General features: G+C 47.9%; 1 protein-coding gene across 30 annotated transcripts in view; it reads left to right on the forward strand.

The window, feature by feature from the left end:
• PAQR5 (progestin and adipoQ receptor family member 5) overlaps positions 1–14,620 on the forward strand; it is an 80,430-nt gene extending 65,810 nt beyond the window's left edge. For 10 of the 30 annotated variants that reach the window (XR_014817566.1, XR_014817567.1, XR_014817565.1 and 7 more), the window contains 3 exons: positions 5,004–5,100; positions 8,304–8,445; positions 10,599–14,620. Coding sequence is in view for 10 of the 30 variants with exons in the window: in XM_013993339.3 (XP_013848793.1) it covers positions 5,004–5,100; positions 8,304–8,445; positions 10,599–10,840 (481 nt within the window). In the remaining 20 variants the exon portion in view is untranslated. Of the gene's footprint in view, positions 1–2,188; positions 2,328–5,003; positions 5,101–8,303; positions 8,446–9,251; positions 9,595–10,598 lie in introns of those variants that run through there. The other 20 variants (XR_014817564.1, XR_014817560.1, XR_014817568.1 and 17 more) reach the window with 7 other exon arrangements.
• Positions 14,621–15,677: the final 1,057 nt, after the last annotated feature.

Genomic DNA, 15,677 nt, shown 5'->3' on the forward strand with positions numbered 1-15,677 from the left:
AGGAAAAGGCCTTTAATGTGTAACATTACATAATATCACATAAGCATATAATAATAGTACAAAATGAACCTGCTTTGATACCCAGGGTTCTGCAAAGTGGCTTTAGGACTGAGGATTGAGGAAGGCTGGACACTTTAGCTGGAGAGGAGAAAACGCCTTTTGGCCAGAGCCTACACCTGAGCAAGTGCGAGGGCTTGGAGAGGATGGGACAGCATTGGGAGGCAGCAGGGAGCTTCAGGGTTGCCGGTGTTCACAGGGCTAGAAGGGGGTGAGAGGCTGAAGAGGGGCTGCAGAGGTGGCCGGGGATTGAGAGCATCTTGTGTGTCTGACCGAGCACTGGCCCTGTGCTCTGGAAGGACAGTAAGCTAAACTTTGTAGGAAGACAGTTCTGTGGACTCAGCTCCCTGCTGGGCTTCCGGGCGTGTTACCAACCACTTATAAGGGGCTCGGAACCCAGGGTAGAGTGGGATGTCCCACTGTGGGCCCAGCCGCCTTCCTGCCCATCTTGTCCTCTCTCTTTCCGTGTCGGTGCTTCCCTGGCTCTTAGCAGGCCTCTTCCCTTTGTTTTCATTCTCTGTCTTTGTCCTCAGTGTCTGAGGAGTGAGGAGGGGGACTCGTACGCGGGGAGTGACTCTGGCCCTGAGTACATTCCAGGGACGCCGATGGTGGAGGGCTAGGGCCACCAGGAGCCCTGATTTTACAGACTTGCTGGGTGGCCTCGGGCCAGCCACAGCCCTTACACAGGGGCTTCTGAGGAGACGGCCCCTGGGTTCCTTCTTGGTCGGGTGTGACATGACAGCAGCCTCAGTGTCTTTTCCAAGATTTCTCACCTTGCCTTCTTCCCCACATCCCCAAGCCCGCCCTGCCTCTCCATCCCACCCCATCAGCCTGTGCTGTGGCTGGGAGTGGCTGAGCCCCACCTTCCCTGGGCACAGAAGGAGACCATGGACCTCAGGGGTCATGCCTTGGTTATCCACCTGCGTCCGAGAATGGCGTGGTCCGAATGGCATCCATTCCATTACGACACATGTCCTTGAGGAAATTCCACACAGGAAGCCTCAGACTCTGCTGACTGGTCGCCTTATCCTTCCTATCACAGAGTTTTGTTCAAATGAACATGCTCTAGAAAACTGTATTCTTGTTCTGTAGCATTTGATGGGGGAATGCAGAACGGGTGACCTCTCTGTGGCTCTTAAAGCCAGGTGGGGGTGACAGAGACCCCGCTTACTTCTACCTGCGACCCCCTGAAAGCCCAGGAAACACGGCCACTCCCTCCGGAATGTCACTTGTACCACGTTTGCTGTACCTCATGAGTCACTGTGGGCACTTTTCTGTTCATCCATCCAAAGCCTCCAACCTTTGTCTGGACAAATACTTGCTCAGTGAAATGCCTTGTGGTCAGTGCTGTGAGGGAGAGATGCATTTTCATCCTCAGAGCTGCTGTGCTGTGAGGGCCATGCCACAGCAGCCATGCTGTGGTAGCTCAGAGCGGTATGGGGCAGGACCAGAAGGGAGTTTGGAGGTCAGAGCTGGAGACAGGAGGCTTAGCAGACAGTGCTTCTCAGACACATCTGAAGGTCAGAGGGCTCAGCCAGGTGACAGTGCTGCTGGGACTTGGGGCTAGCACATGGAAATGTCCGCATTCCTGTGGTGTTGCCCACACAACAATGTGTCCAGAACTCCCACTCCCACCACCACCACCAGCACACACACACACGCACACAGACACACCTCTGCAGATGATGTTTCCAAGGCCCACTTGTTTCAAGCACTAGAATTTGCTTGCAAATCCTTCCCTCTCTTTGCAGCAAGATTCATCAGGTTTTAGAATAGCATCAACTGGTATCAACCCTCTCTTGATAGAGCTTGTCCTGATATCCAGTGTTTCCTGCCAACTTGGTTCCAGGCAGAGGAGGACTGACTCCCTAACTCACTCAGTCCTGGGGTACAGGGATTGCATTACCTGGCAGGGCTTTGGAGACTTTGGGGTACCTGGTACTTTGAAGGATGGCCTGGCTCCCGCCCCTCCCTCTCCGAATCTCTGTCTGTGGCGACACCCAGTGGTTTTATTTGGAATTGCATCTTGGTAGTGGGAGGCCCACTGTCTCTGGCTGCTGGCCCTTCTGCCTTTTATTCTCTGTTGCTGTGTCTCTTCTGTTCTGCTTTTTCTCCTTTTTTTCCCCCGTAGACTCGGCTTTGCAGCTGGAGAGGCTGGTCCGTTTGCCCTTGGGGAAGTACTTTATCAGGCCGGGCGAAATATCTCAAGTCACAGGAAATCCATGCTTTGGGGGATGGCCCTCGCCAGCCAGAGCCAGCTTTCTTCCTGTGTAAGTGGCCACAGAAAGAGCGTGCTTTCATAGCGAGCCTCTTTGCACCCAGAGGTGGTAGGCGGTGGCAGTGCATGGGGAAGGAGGGAGTGGGCTTGCTGTGGTTGACAGGGCCTGCCAGCATAGATTGGGGAGCCTGTTGCTTGAGACAGGCCCTGGTTCCTGGGCCAGTGAGGGTGTGTTCTGCTTGCCTCCCAGGGCAGAAGGTTGTCCCTAACACAAAGGCTGGGTCGTGGCCTGAGGAGGGGGTGTGAAGCCAGCTGCCAGCTAGCCCCAGGGTGTAAATCCTAGCTTTGCCTCTTATTAGCTCATCTGATTTTAGGCAAATCACCCAGAACTCATCTGTTCCCTCCTGTTCCTGTTTTCTGGTACAGAGCAGCTACAAGATGGGGTGGGGGGAAGGGGTGGATCCTATAGCACATGTGTTCTTAAAGCTGTGTTTCATGAGTGTCACTCTGTGCTGTGCACATCTGTAAGCTCCTCGTGAGCATCATTTCATCAAACTCTTGCAACAAGCCTGTGAGGGGTACCGGTACCATGTGCTCCCCATGTTACACGTAAGGATTCTGAGGTGCACAAGGGTTATATCACCTGCTGGGTGATAAGGTCACGAAAGGGAAGGGCAGGGCCAGGATCAGACCCAGAGTGTCCAGGACAAACACTGATGCCAGATCTCGACCCTGTGCCCTTCGCCTATCCCAGGGTTTGTGGTTCCCTCCAAGGCTGGGGTTCTGTTCTGGGGGCAATAAAATAGATTCCTTTATTTCTCTTCCTCCTTCCCTTAGAGTTTCTCTTGGTTCTCCTCCCAGTGTCCACAGGGTCAGGGGAGAAGGACAGACATGCCCATGGACTTGAGCAGAGTTGGAACTTATCTCTAGAGGATGAGGGGCTTCTCAGGGCCCCTCTTACCCAGAACAAGGGTCCCCAGGCTGGGCTGTCCTGAGGGCTGGGCAGGACACAGCAGGCTGGCAACATGGCCAGTCATACTTCTGGGCTGGGTGCTGGGGATGGAGAGCTGGGCAGACCCAGCTCTGCCCTTGAGGGAGGGGCTTCCTCAACCTGCCGCCAGGAGGCCAAGGTGGACATCTCTGCCACGGTCCTCACTAAATGATATGGGCCCAGGGAGGCTTGTAGTCAGGTGACTGCACCGGCTCAGAGAGGACATGATTGCCTGGCAGGGGTGATTGGCCTGAGCTCGGAGAGGAGCAGACTGTGTTTGGGGGTGAGGGGCAGGCTTGTGGGCTGGGGCAAGGCGTCGGGGAAACAGAGGTGAGGAGCAGCGATAGGACCCAGACTCCATCCCTCCTGGAGAGCGTGATGAGGGGCAGAGCTGTCGGGAGGGGCTGAGAGGGCCCTGGTGCCTCCATCATCTTATGGAATGCCCCAGAACAGCCACCCCACGAGCCTTTGGTTGTGGGCACCTCTGGCCTCACCCTGCAACCCTGTGGGCCCTGAGGGAGGGCCTAGCTCACCGGGATACACTGCAGGTATCAAAGTGAGTACCTGCCCTGCCATCAGGCCCAGCCTGGGGGCATGAGCCACCCCCCCCCCCACAACACACATACACACACCCACTTCCCTCCACTTCCCCAAGGCCCAGTTCAGGGCTATGGTTTTGTGAACCTCTCCTTGCCCTCCCCAGCCTCCTGGGATCCAGCCTGATGTCTGTACGGCCTGGCTCTGAGCACCCATAGTTGCTGCCTCCTCCTCAGGCAGGGCCCAAGACAGCAGAGGCCCCCATCATGTTCTATCCTGAGGACCTGCCTTTCTTTTTCTTTTTTTTTTTTTTTTTTGTCTGTTTTGGGCCACACCCGCAGCATATGGAGGTTCCCAGGCTAGTGGTCGAATCAGAGCTACAGCTGCTGGCCTGTGCCACAGCCACAGCAACGAGGGGTCTGAGCTGAGTCTGCAGCCTACACCACAGCTCATGGCAATGCCGGATCCTTAACACACTGAGTGAGGCCAGGGATCGAACCCAAATCCTCATGGATACTAGTCGGGTTGGGAATCTGCTGAGCCACAATGGGAACTCCAAGGACCTACCTTTTTTGCAAAGTCAGCACTGCTCATTTTAAAGTTGTCTTCATACATCTTTGCATTAGAGGCAGTGGGAGTGGTGATGAAAGAGAGAAGGAAGGGCCATGCTTACTCTGTTTCCTTAGCCTAGCATCTCTGTGTGGGCTACTAAATATTCCAGAAAACTCTGAAGTAATTAGACACCTAATTGCACCCAGGACGTCTTCAGGGTCATCACCTGGTGGCCTTGATGAGTTAGGCATCTCAACCTTTCCAGAGCCACTCGCCCACCTGCAGAGCTGGTGTCAATGGGCCTGCCCACGCCCACGTATCTCCTGGTCCTGGTGGTTACCGGACTTCTAGAAGGCTCTTTGGCAGTTAGATAACTTGGTCCTTGAAGGGCTTCTTCTCAGTGCCTTGTCCCAGATTTTGTCTTGGTACCATGCTTCTCATGGTGCCCAGAGCTGATTCCCCAAGCTCTTACTTTGGGAGAGGTGGAGGGGGCTGGGAGAGAAGCTGCTGGCCACAGGAGGAGCGTGTACAAAATGCTTACCTTCTGTTGGTTACTTGCCCACAGTTATTTTTAATGTGCACGCCTGCGTGTGTGATTTACTGAAACTCTCTTTCATGCTCATTTCTCCTTCTCTGTCTCTGATTTAGGTTTCTTGAGATCCGGAAGCCCGGGCTCTGTAAGATCCTTCGTGTCTTGGCCTTTGCTTATCCGTATACCTGGGACTCCCTCCCCATCTTCTCCAGGGTAAGGCCCTGTCGGCAGCACCAGGGAAGCCGTTGCGCCCTGAGCTCTCGGGGTTGGAGCATCATCCTGATCACAGTGGGACACACTTGGGTTGAGCCCCAGGTGCTCCCTTGCAGACTAGAGAGGGGACAGCATGAGCACAGAGGCCCTGAGGAACCACAGGAGATGTGCTGACTGGGGGCTCGAGGACAATCATGGAGGGCTGGGCAAGGGAGGCAGCCTGGGGTTTAGTAGAAAGACCAGGAGAGCGGGCTCTGGAGGCAAATCTCTAATACTTACTCACGTCAAGACTTTGGACCTGTTGTCTCCCATCACTAGGCATTGATTTTCCTCATCTGTAAAATGACATGGTAATAACATCTCCTTTTGTCAGGCTGTGGGATTACCTGAGATAATGTATAAAGTGCTAGCTGGTGCTCAGAGTCCAATACATGCCTTATTATATATTTTCAACAAATTAGCGTACAAGTAGTAGCAAAGCAAAAGTTGTGAATGAAGCTCTTAAAGGAGATACTGGAATTAGGTGGAGAACACAAAGGAAGAGGGTAGAGAAGGGAAGACAAGGAGGGGTGTCAATACCTCGAATCAGATGGACTTGAATCCAGATCCCAGTCCCACTGCTCATTGGCTGTGTGACTTTAGGCAATGAACATAAACTCTCTGAGCCTGTTTCCTCATCTATAAATGAGGCTAACATCTCCTATTTCACAGCAGGGTAGATAGGATTAATCAAATAAAGAAAGAGTTCCCTGGTAGCCTAGCAGTTAAGGATTCGGCATTGTCACTGCTGTGGCTCGGTTTGATCCCTGGCCTGGGAACTTCCCATGCCTTGAGTGGAGCCAAAAACAAAAACACAACAAACCAGCAAAACAAAGAGATCTGATGGGATCAGCAATGCCAGGCCTTGGCTCAGGGAATTGTTCTCCCAGAGGCAGCAAAAGTGTCAGAGGCATGCGGCTGAGAAGGCAGGGCCCAGGGGTGAAGGCGAGGACCAAGCCGGCTCCGGCAGCTGAGGCATTGAGCATGTGCTCCATGCTTAGGAGGTGTGGGCCTGGGGGAGACCCAGTGGTGGGATGCAGCCCATCCCCCTACTCCTTCCTCAAGGACACAGAGCACACACAGGAAACCAGAGCAGGGAGAACAAGCTGGTCCCACGGGCCACCAAAGCATACAGTGAAGGCTCTTGTCAGTATGGGCTCCTTTTGCTCCTGGCAAAGGGTTTGGGGGGTGGGGTAGGGAGGTGGCTTTTTCCAAATGGCGAGGGGCTGAGCACACAGGTTCTGGAATCAGCCTGATTTAACTATTCACCCATGCTTTGCAAGTCACCCTCCAGCCCAGTTTCCTCACCAGCAAAATGGAGGGCGTGGAGTCTGCCTTGTGGTCATTGTTGGGGCTCTGACGAAATGATGCAAGTAAAAGGCCTGACCTAGTGCTTGCGATAGCTGGTGTCTGCCGTTGCTATGTAGAATACTCATACAAAAACCGTACTTAACCCAAACCAGGATAGTGGTTGTAATTAATACTTTTTGATGACTCCAAAGGCCTTCCTGGGATTTTTAGGCTTTAAAGCCTTAATTAGAAGCATCAATTCAAGGGATGTGCTGGTTAGAGGTGAGGTCAAGTGTGAATAGACCATTTTTTACTGTAATTACATTTTACCTCCAGAAAACAAGAGTAGCACTATATCTCACAGGGTTCTTTTCCTCTCCTTTTGTCTTTACTTTTGTTTTCCTTTCCTTTTTTTTTTTTTTTTTTTGGTAATTAAATAGCCCAGAGACTCTCATAAGCATGTGGGAGATTACAATACAATTGCCTACTGATATACACATGGAATCTAATAGAAATGATACAAAGTACTTACAAAACAGAAGCAGACTCAAAGATTCTGAAACCAAACTTAAATTTACCAAAGGGGAAATGGGGGGGGGAGCATAAATTATGGGGTCGGGGTTGATATATACACACTCTATATATAAAATAGATGGGTAACAAGGACCTACTGTTTGGCACAGGGAAATTCACTCAATACTGTGTAATAACCTATATCAGAAAAGAATTGAAAAGGAATGGATATATGTATATGTATAACTGATTTACTTTGCTGTACATCTGAAATTAACACAACTTTGGTTTTTTTGTTTTGTTTTGTTATGTCTTTTTAGGGCTGCACCTGTGGCATATGGAGGTTCTCAGGATAGGGGCCAAATCAGAGCTGTAGCTGCTGGCCTGTGCCACAGCAATGTCAGATCCAAACCATGTCTGCAAGCTACACCACAGCTCATGGTAACGCGGGATCCTTAACCCACTGAGTGAGGCCAGGGATCGAACCAGTGTCCTCATGGATGCTAGCCAGATTCATTTCTGCTGAGCCACGATGGGAACTCCTAACACAACTTTGTAGTCAATTATATTCTAATAAAGTTTTAAAAAATGAAATAAAATACAGTTGCCTTGGGTCTTGGTCACACTCAGAATGGGCCCTCTGCACACACAGTCCCAGCTCACTCCGGGGGGAGCCCAGCCAGACCCGAGGAGGGAGGGCCTTGGACCACTGAGGCTGCACGCATGCGCAGAGATGTCCGCAGGCCTCCCCAAAGGACCTGACTTTTTTTTTTTTATAATTTTTTTTTATTTTCCCACTGTACAGCAAGGGGGTCAGTTTATCCTTACATGTATACATTACAATTACATTTTTTCCCCCACATTTGTTCTGTTGCAACATGAGTATCTAGACAAAGTTCTCAATGCTATTCAGCAGGATCTCCTTGTAAATCTATTCTAAGTTGTGTCTGATAAGCCCAAGCTCCCGATCCCTCCCACTCCCTCCCCCTCCCATCAGGCAGCCACAAGTCTCTTTTCCAAGTCCATGATTTTCTTTTCTGAGGAGATGTTCATTTGTGCTGGATATTGGATTCCAGTTATAAGTGATATCATATGGTATTTGTCTTTGTCTTTCTGGCTCATTTTACTCAGTATGAGATTCTCTAGTTCCATCCATGTTGCTGCAAATGGCATTATGTCATTCTTTTTTATGGCTGAGTAGTATTCCATTGTGTATATATACCACATCTTCCGAATCCAATCATCTGTCGATGGACATTTGGGTTGTTTCCATGTCCTGGCAAATTGTGAATAGTGCTGCAATGAACACGGGGGTGCACGTGTCTTTTTTAAGTGACCTGACTTTTTTTAAATACCCGCAGCTGTTCTTATTCCCTGGGGAGAGTGCGCAGAACGAAGCCACCATGTACCACCAGAAGCACATGGCCATGACCCTCCTGGCCTCTTTCTTCTACTCTGCACATCTGCCAGAGCGCCTGGCCCCTGGACGCTTTGACTACATCGGTGAGTGCTCGGCAGCAGCCCAATAGCCCAGGGAGGATTCCCATCCCTGAAACCAGTGCGGGTCTTTGCAAACAGAGGGCAGGGGCAGGGAAAGAAGCAGGTCTTCAGCAAGTTCTCCAGCCACAGGCCAAGGTTCGTGTGATCGTACAGTGACAGAGGCCAGGATGTATGTAGCCAGGGAACAGCCAGGTAGGATGGCGGAGGATGGCGGGACAGTTATTGAATACCTGCTCTCTGATAAGTCCTGGAGGTATAGCACCGAATTCTTTTTTTTTTTCTTTTCTGTAACTAAGGAGAGTCCATATTTAACTCTCGTGTTGTGGTAGTCTGCTAGGGCTGCCGTAACAAAGAACCACAGACTGGGTGACTGAAACAACAGAAATGTACTTTCTCATCATTCTAGAGGTTAGAAGTGTGAAGCCATGGCCTCAGCAGGGATGGTTTCTTCCCGCTTGTCTCTCCTTGGCTTGCCTCCCCCCCATCTCCTTCTCCATTCTGGTCACGTGGTCTCTCCTCTGTGTACACCCACGCCCTCATCTCCTCTTCTTATAAGGACACCAACTACACTGGGTCCCAGGATGCTAGTGACCTCATTTTAACTTAATTGTCTCTCAAAGACCTTATCTCCACATTCTGAGGTACTGGGGGTTAGGACTTTCAACATGTGAATTTCGGAGGGGACGATGCAGTTCAGCCCAGGAAACACGTGGTCATCTCATCATACTCCTGTTTCTGAGGGTTGTCTCCCAAAGCCGGTCCAATCCTGGGCAGTGGACTCCTTTTCTCACCAACCTCTAAATCAGCAGGTCCCTGCTCACTGCCACCACCCTCCACTGGACTGCCACCCTCCGGAGATGCAAACCTGGTGACCAGGGGTCCTACAGGTCATCAGAGAGGAAGAGCCTCTGCTCACATCTAGGATTAACCAGCAGTAGGGAGATGAGCACCTCAATAGCAGCCAACAGGAACTGTGACTAGCCTCTCCTTTGGTACTGAAGTCAGAATCTCAGCTGCTTAGTGAGTGCCACTCTCAATAGGCAACCTTTGGCAGGCATGATGCCTAACTTTTTCCTGTGAAAAACAGAACTGATTGGAGATCCCATCATGGCTCAGTGAAAAGGAATCTGACTAGCATCCATGAGGACACAGGTGCGATCCCTGGCCTTGCTCAGTGGGTTAAGGATCCGGCGTTGTGCCGTGAACTGGTACAGGTCACAGATGAGGCTTGGATCTGGTGTTGCTGTGGCTGTGATGTGGGCCGGTGGCTACAGCTCCAATTCAGCCTCTAGCCTGGGAACATCCATCTGCCTCGGGTGCGGCCTTAAAAAGACAAAAAAAAAAAAAAAAAAAAAAAAAAAAAACACCCAAAAAATAGGACTGATAGATAAGTTGTTTTAAAAATGGATCTGGTTTGCTCTGATGGCCTTTTTATTTTCCCCATATTACATTTAAAAAATAAATGTATTAAAGCCTAATTACATATGCCTAATTCCCTAATTTCAAGTATACAGTTCAATGATTTTTTTCTGGTAAATTTACCACATTCTACAACCATCAGCATAAATGAGGGATAAATGAGCATTATAACGTTTTCTTTCTTTTCTTTTCTTTTCTTTTTTTCTTTTTTTTTTTTTTTTTTTTTTTTGCTTTTAGGGCCTTACCCATGGTCTATGGAAATCCCCATGCAAGGGGTAAAATCAGAGCTACAGCTGCTGGCCACAGCCACAGCCACAGCAATGAGGAATCTGAGCCATGTCTGTGACCTACAGCTCAGCTCATGGCAATGCCGGATCCCTGACCCACTGAACGAGGCCAGGGTTGAACCCGCATCCTCATATATACTAGTTAGATTCATTTCTGCTGTCCCACAATGGGAACTCCCTAAAACATTTTCATCACTCCAGTGAGATCCTTCATGAACTGTTAATCCCAGCTCCCACCTCCTGCCTGAAGCAGCCACTAATCTATTTTCTGTATCTATGAATTTGCCTTTTCTGGACATTTGGCATGAATGGAATCACACAACATGTGGTCTCTTGTATCTGGCTGCTTTCACTCTACATATTGTTTTTAGCTTACATGCCATAGCCTGTGTCAATAGTCCCTGCCTTTTTTGTTGCTGATCTTGGTGGCCTTTTGTGTGTTTGCTCTAGGTCACAGTCACCAGCTGTTTCATGTGTGTGTGATCCTAGCCACACACATGCAGATGGAAGCCATACTTCTGGACAAGTCTCTGAGGAAGGAATGGCTCCTGGCCAACTGCAAGCCCCTGTTGTTCCCTCAGATAGCCGGAGCCATACTTCTGTGCCTCATCTTCAGCCTCAGCAACATCATTTATTTCTCAGCTGCTCTGTATCGGATTCCCGAGCCAGAATTACATAAAAAAGAAACATGATTCAGACCATAAGCTTTTCGTGCCAAATGTCAGCATTAAGCTACAGCATCCTAACCACCATAAGCCAGTGGCATGGTTCCAGTTTTCAGTGGCCTAAAATATTTATAATGGCTGGTGTCTTGGCATTTTTGAGTGGGTTCATAGCAATAAGGTATTTAACTGGGGACATTTGTCTAGATGTGTACTGGTTCTGTGTGTGTGATTTTAAAAGGGGAACATGGGTTCAAGGAAGCCCTCATTCAGGAAAATCATGAATATTTCATTAAGTTTTTAATTTATTTAGAGCAAGCCCTCCAATTCTGTTTAAACAGTTGTATTAAGCATACCATCCTGGTAGCTTTACTATTAAATAGTTGGATTAGGCCCTTGTAGTATTACTCTTTGAAAATGGAATGTGCTTCATTTGATGAGTTTTATGCAGCAAAGCCTCTAAGAACTTCCATGGTGGGAAGAGAATGATCTGGAAAGGCCAGGAGGGGAAACTGAGAAAAAGGAAGTTGGGTCTGTGGGAACCCTGGGGCTGGGGAAGGCATTCCAGAGTGAAGAAACCTGATTTGGGGAGGGGTCTTCTTCCTTATCCCACCGAATGAAGTGAGTGGATAAAAAGAAAGTCCTCTTTCCCCATGAGTCCATTCTGCTTCACAAAGCAAGTTCCCATGTCATGATGGATTTGGATTTTCTTCAGAGTTCCTTATGTGTCTTATGTTCTGTTTTGCTTATTCTTGTTGCCAGGTTTTTTTTTTTTTTTTTTTTTTTCTTTTTAGGCACCGTTGGCATATGGAGGTTTCCAGGCTAGGGGTGGAATTGGAGCTATAGATGCTGGCCTATGCCACAGCCACAGCAATGTAGGATCTAAGCTGCGTCTTAGACCTACCACAGCTCACTTCAAAGCCTGGTCCCTGAGCCACTGAGTGATGTCAGGAATCGAACCCACATCCTCATGGATACTAGTCAGATTGTTTCTGCTGTGCCACAACAGCAGAAACAACAGGAACTCCTTATCGCCAATTTGAAGGTGCAAAGTATTATGAAGTGCAGGTAGGATGTGTTACTCGGTGGGTGTTGGCTGAGTTGATCCCAGTTGGTTGTACTCGTCTGTCACTTTTAAACCAATGACATTGCTATATTTTTTTTGGGGGGGGGGGTCCAACATTTGATGTTGCATTAGCCTTTCTTACATGCTGCACATTCATGTGCCAAGGGAGCTAAAGAGTAAAGACCTTGCCAAAGGGATGGAAACCCTTGGTGAGCTTGTGACAAATGTAGATTTCCCGGACAAATCAGGAGATGCTACTTACTAGCTTAAAATGTTGGTTTCCTGGAGAAGATCTTCCCTGGAGCAAGTCCCCTAGGTGATTCTAAGTCAGGAGGGCCATGGGCCAAACGTGAAGAAATACTGAGGTCACAAGTTCCAGAAGGCACAGGGCCAATCAGCTTTGTTTGCCTTGGCCTAACTTTCAGCTGCTTACCCTCTAAGGATGTGTCTCCTGATGTCTACTCTGGATAGGACTAAAATGCTGAGTATTTTCTTATCTATTGCATTACTCATTAAAGTGGAGTGTTTCATGGTGTTTTCAGAGAGTACAGAAATGTTGATGCAAAGCAGTTTTCTTTTTTCTTTCTTTTTGCTTTTTAAGGGGCTCACCCACAGCATATGGAAGTTCCCAGGCTAGGGGTCGAATTGAAGCTGCAGCTGCTGGCCTACCCCACAGCCCCAGCAACTCAGGGTCCACCAAGCTGCATCTGTGACCTATACTGCAGCTCACAGCAGTGCCAGATCTTTAACCCACTAAGCAAGGCCAGGCGTTGAACCCACATCCTTATGTATACTAGTTGGGTTTGTTACCGCTGAGCCAAAACAGGAACTCCTGACGAAAAACAGTTTTGAACACAGGCCCATCAACCCCTGATGTGTACTTGCTGATGATTTAAGGGGCCATCCTTCACAATGTAGGATCCTCTTTTTTGTCTTTTTTTATAGCTGCACCCGTGGCACGTGGAGGTTCCCAGGCTAGGGGTCCAGTCAGATCTGTAGCCACCGGCCTACGCCAGAGCCACTGCAACGCCAGATCCGAACCACGTCTGCAACCTACGCCACAGCTCATGGCAACGTTGGATCCTTAACCCATTGAGCAAGGCCAGGGACCCAACCCACATCCATAAATGCTAGTTGGGTTCGTTAATTGCTGAGCCATGATGAGAACTCCCAGGACCCTCTTTTGATGACTCAGGAACACCCCTATGTCGTAGAATTCTGCCTCTATGGTTAACTGACCCAGACACTTGAATGGTTCTGTAAATAGCTCAGCATCCAGTCCTCTGAGGACAAGGAATGATTTGTATTGGGTGAGAGTGGACAAGAAACACGACTTCATTAGTTTTATTACCTGTTTACTTCCTCTGGGGAAGGTAGACTGATAAAATTATACAGGCTGGTAAATTTGTGGTACATTAATTGCAAGCTGCATGACAATTTTTTTTTTTTTTTTTTTTGGCAAGAGGCTGACATTATTAGTGGAGTTGTTAGCCAGTGGGGTCTGTGAGCTTCCACTTGGTTTTACTGTAACTTCTGTTTTATGGTGAACAAAGGTACAGAGTTTAAATACCCTATTCTAGTAATGCCAAAGGCATGAAGGCTTTTAAATTCTCTTGTTTATAGAGAGTAATGTTCTTTGTTTTAGCTCAGAAAAAATTGAAAGATAATGGATGACTAATTTGAAGAACTTTTAGATTATTTTATCTTTGGTTATGTTGCTTTTTATGCATGCTTAATGGTGAAAATGAAATGTTAAATCAGCAAAGTAAGACCAAGTGTTTCATAATGTTTTTTATTAAGTTTGATAAACTTAGCTCCTCTGTATACTTTGGGACAGTGTTACAATTGACAGTTTATAACAGTTTGCAGTACACTGATTTGGAAGCTTCTCAAGTTGAGTGAGAAGTATATTCATTAGCATTAAGTATTAAGTCTAATGTGGGTATAGCTTTGCCTAAGCCATTTTGAAAATTCAAAAAGGCTGGCAGTGGGTCAGTGGAAACCTACTGGGAAGATGTCTCTTAATGTAACAGTTCTCAATTTTTTCTAATGATTTTTCTTTCTTCCATTATAGTTGGTTTGCAGTGTTCTGTCAATTTCTACTGTATCGATTTTTTTTTTCAATGTCTCCAAATACTCTAGAGACATACCTACCACATTCCCACTGGTAGCATGGCTCACCCCTTCTCCAAAGTGGGATGGGGGGTGGGCACACCCTGAAATGTACCTCTTCCCCTCTCTCCCCTCCCCCGCTGGAGAAATACCGCTCTGAAATTTACAGGGCATTTTCCCCCTTGTGCTGAAACTCACCTGTGTTTGCATGAGGTCATTTAGTCAATCCTCTGTCCCTTCACTCATAACCCAGAGAGTTTTATTTTCCTTTGCTCAGTTTTTGGAGAGGAACTCTCCCTTTTCTTTCTAAAGTTTGTCCTTAGTGATTGGAATTAGAAGTGGGATGTTTAGAAGCCTTTTGAATACAAAATCTAAACATGTGTTTTTGGCTATGAGTTGTTTGGGCCTTCATACCCTTTTTACATGAAACCCCGATTAACAGTGTATAAGAACACTTTATAACCTAGTAGTTGAATGCCAGCCTTTGATTTTCCAGTCGCCACTCCTTCACAGATGAAAAGGCAGAGACCTGTTTCCAAACTCAGAGATATTCTTTCAACTCATACTAGTGTCTGGTTTTCTTAAACTGCGTGGAAGAAAATAAGAAATAAAAGTGTATTTATTATAATAAAGCCCTCCTGTTTCTCACTTGACTTGGTTATGTTTCACCTACCATACTACAAACATGTGCATTCATTTTGAGACCTAGAGTCCTATGTACATGTAGGTTGTTGAATTATTCTGTGAATGTTTATGTAGTGCCTGGTATAGATAGAACAAACACCATCCTAGGAACTGGGGACACAGAAGTGAACAAAAACCCAAACCATCGGTCTTTCACAGAGTGGATGTTCTGGTCGGTCAGTGGAACGAGTTATATAGATAAATTCAGATAATGGTAAGTGGTATCTGGAAAATAAGCCTGGCAAGAGAATGGGAATGGGCGGGGTAGGGCAGACTGGACTGCCACTTGGATAAAGTGACTTTTTTTTCCTTTTTCATCTTACTTCTTCTTTTTTTTTTGGGGGGGGGGTGGCGAGGCATTGCTTCCACAGCATATGGAAGTTCCCAAGCTAGGGCTCAAATCGGAGCCATAGCCACAGCAACTTGAGATCCCAGCTGTGTCTGCGACCTACACCACAGCTCACGGCAATGCTGGATCCTTGACCCACTGAGAAAGCCCAGGGATCGTTACACCGATATCTGAGGAGAGACTTGATGAGGGAAAAGGAGCCAGCTTTGCCAGCATGTAGGGGAAAGTATTTCAGGTCAAGGGAGCAGTAAGTGCAAAGGCCCAAAGGCCAGTAAGCATTTGTCTAATGGGAAGGATGGAAATAAGGCTGCTCATTCCTGAAATGGGTCACTCCGGAAGATATCTGCATGACTTGACTTGAAGAATTCTGAAATTTCTCCTGAATGTTCTTCCTGGGAGATTGCCCAAGGGGCTTTCCAACGGCCCCTGGGTACTCGTTGGAATTCTTCAACTCTGTAATACTTCAGCGAACAGTTGTCACATGCATTCTCTTCATGTCAAACAACAGGTTTCTAAACTGGCTTTCATTTTGCCTCCTTCAGAGCATGGAACCACGAACCTCAAAGATAATTTAATCCAGGCTTTCAAAAAAAAAACAATGCCCATTTGTAGGTCCAGATGCACAGATGTAGAAGACCCAGGGTGGGTGTTGGGCA

This window comes from Sus scrofa, chromosome 1 (assembly GCF_054392235.1).
Source record: "Sus scrofa isolate SSC_HxYL_T2T_F1_AM1 chromosome 1, Sscrofa_HxYL_maternal_Yorkshire_Landrace_v2.0, whole genome shotgun sequence".
Taxonomy (NCBI): domain Eukaryota; kingdom Metazoa; phylum Chordata; class Mammalia; order Artiodactyla; family Suidae; genus Sus; species Sus scrofa.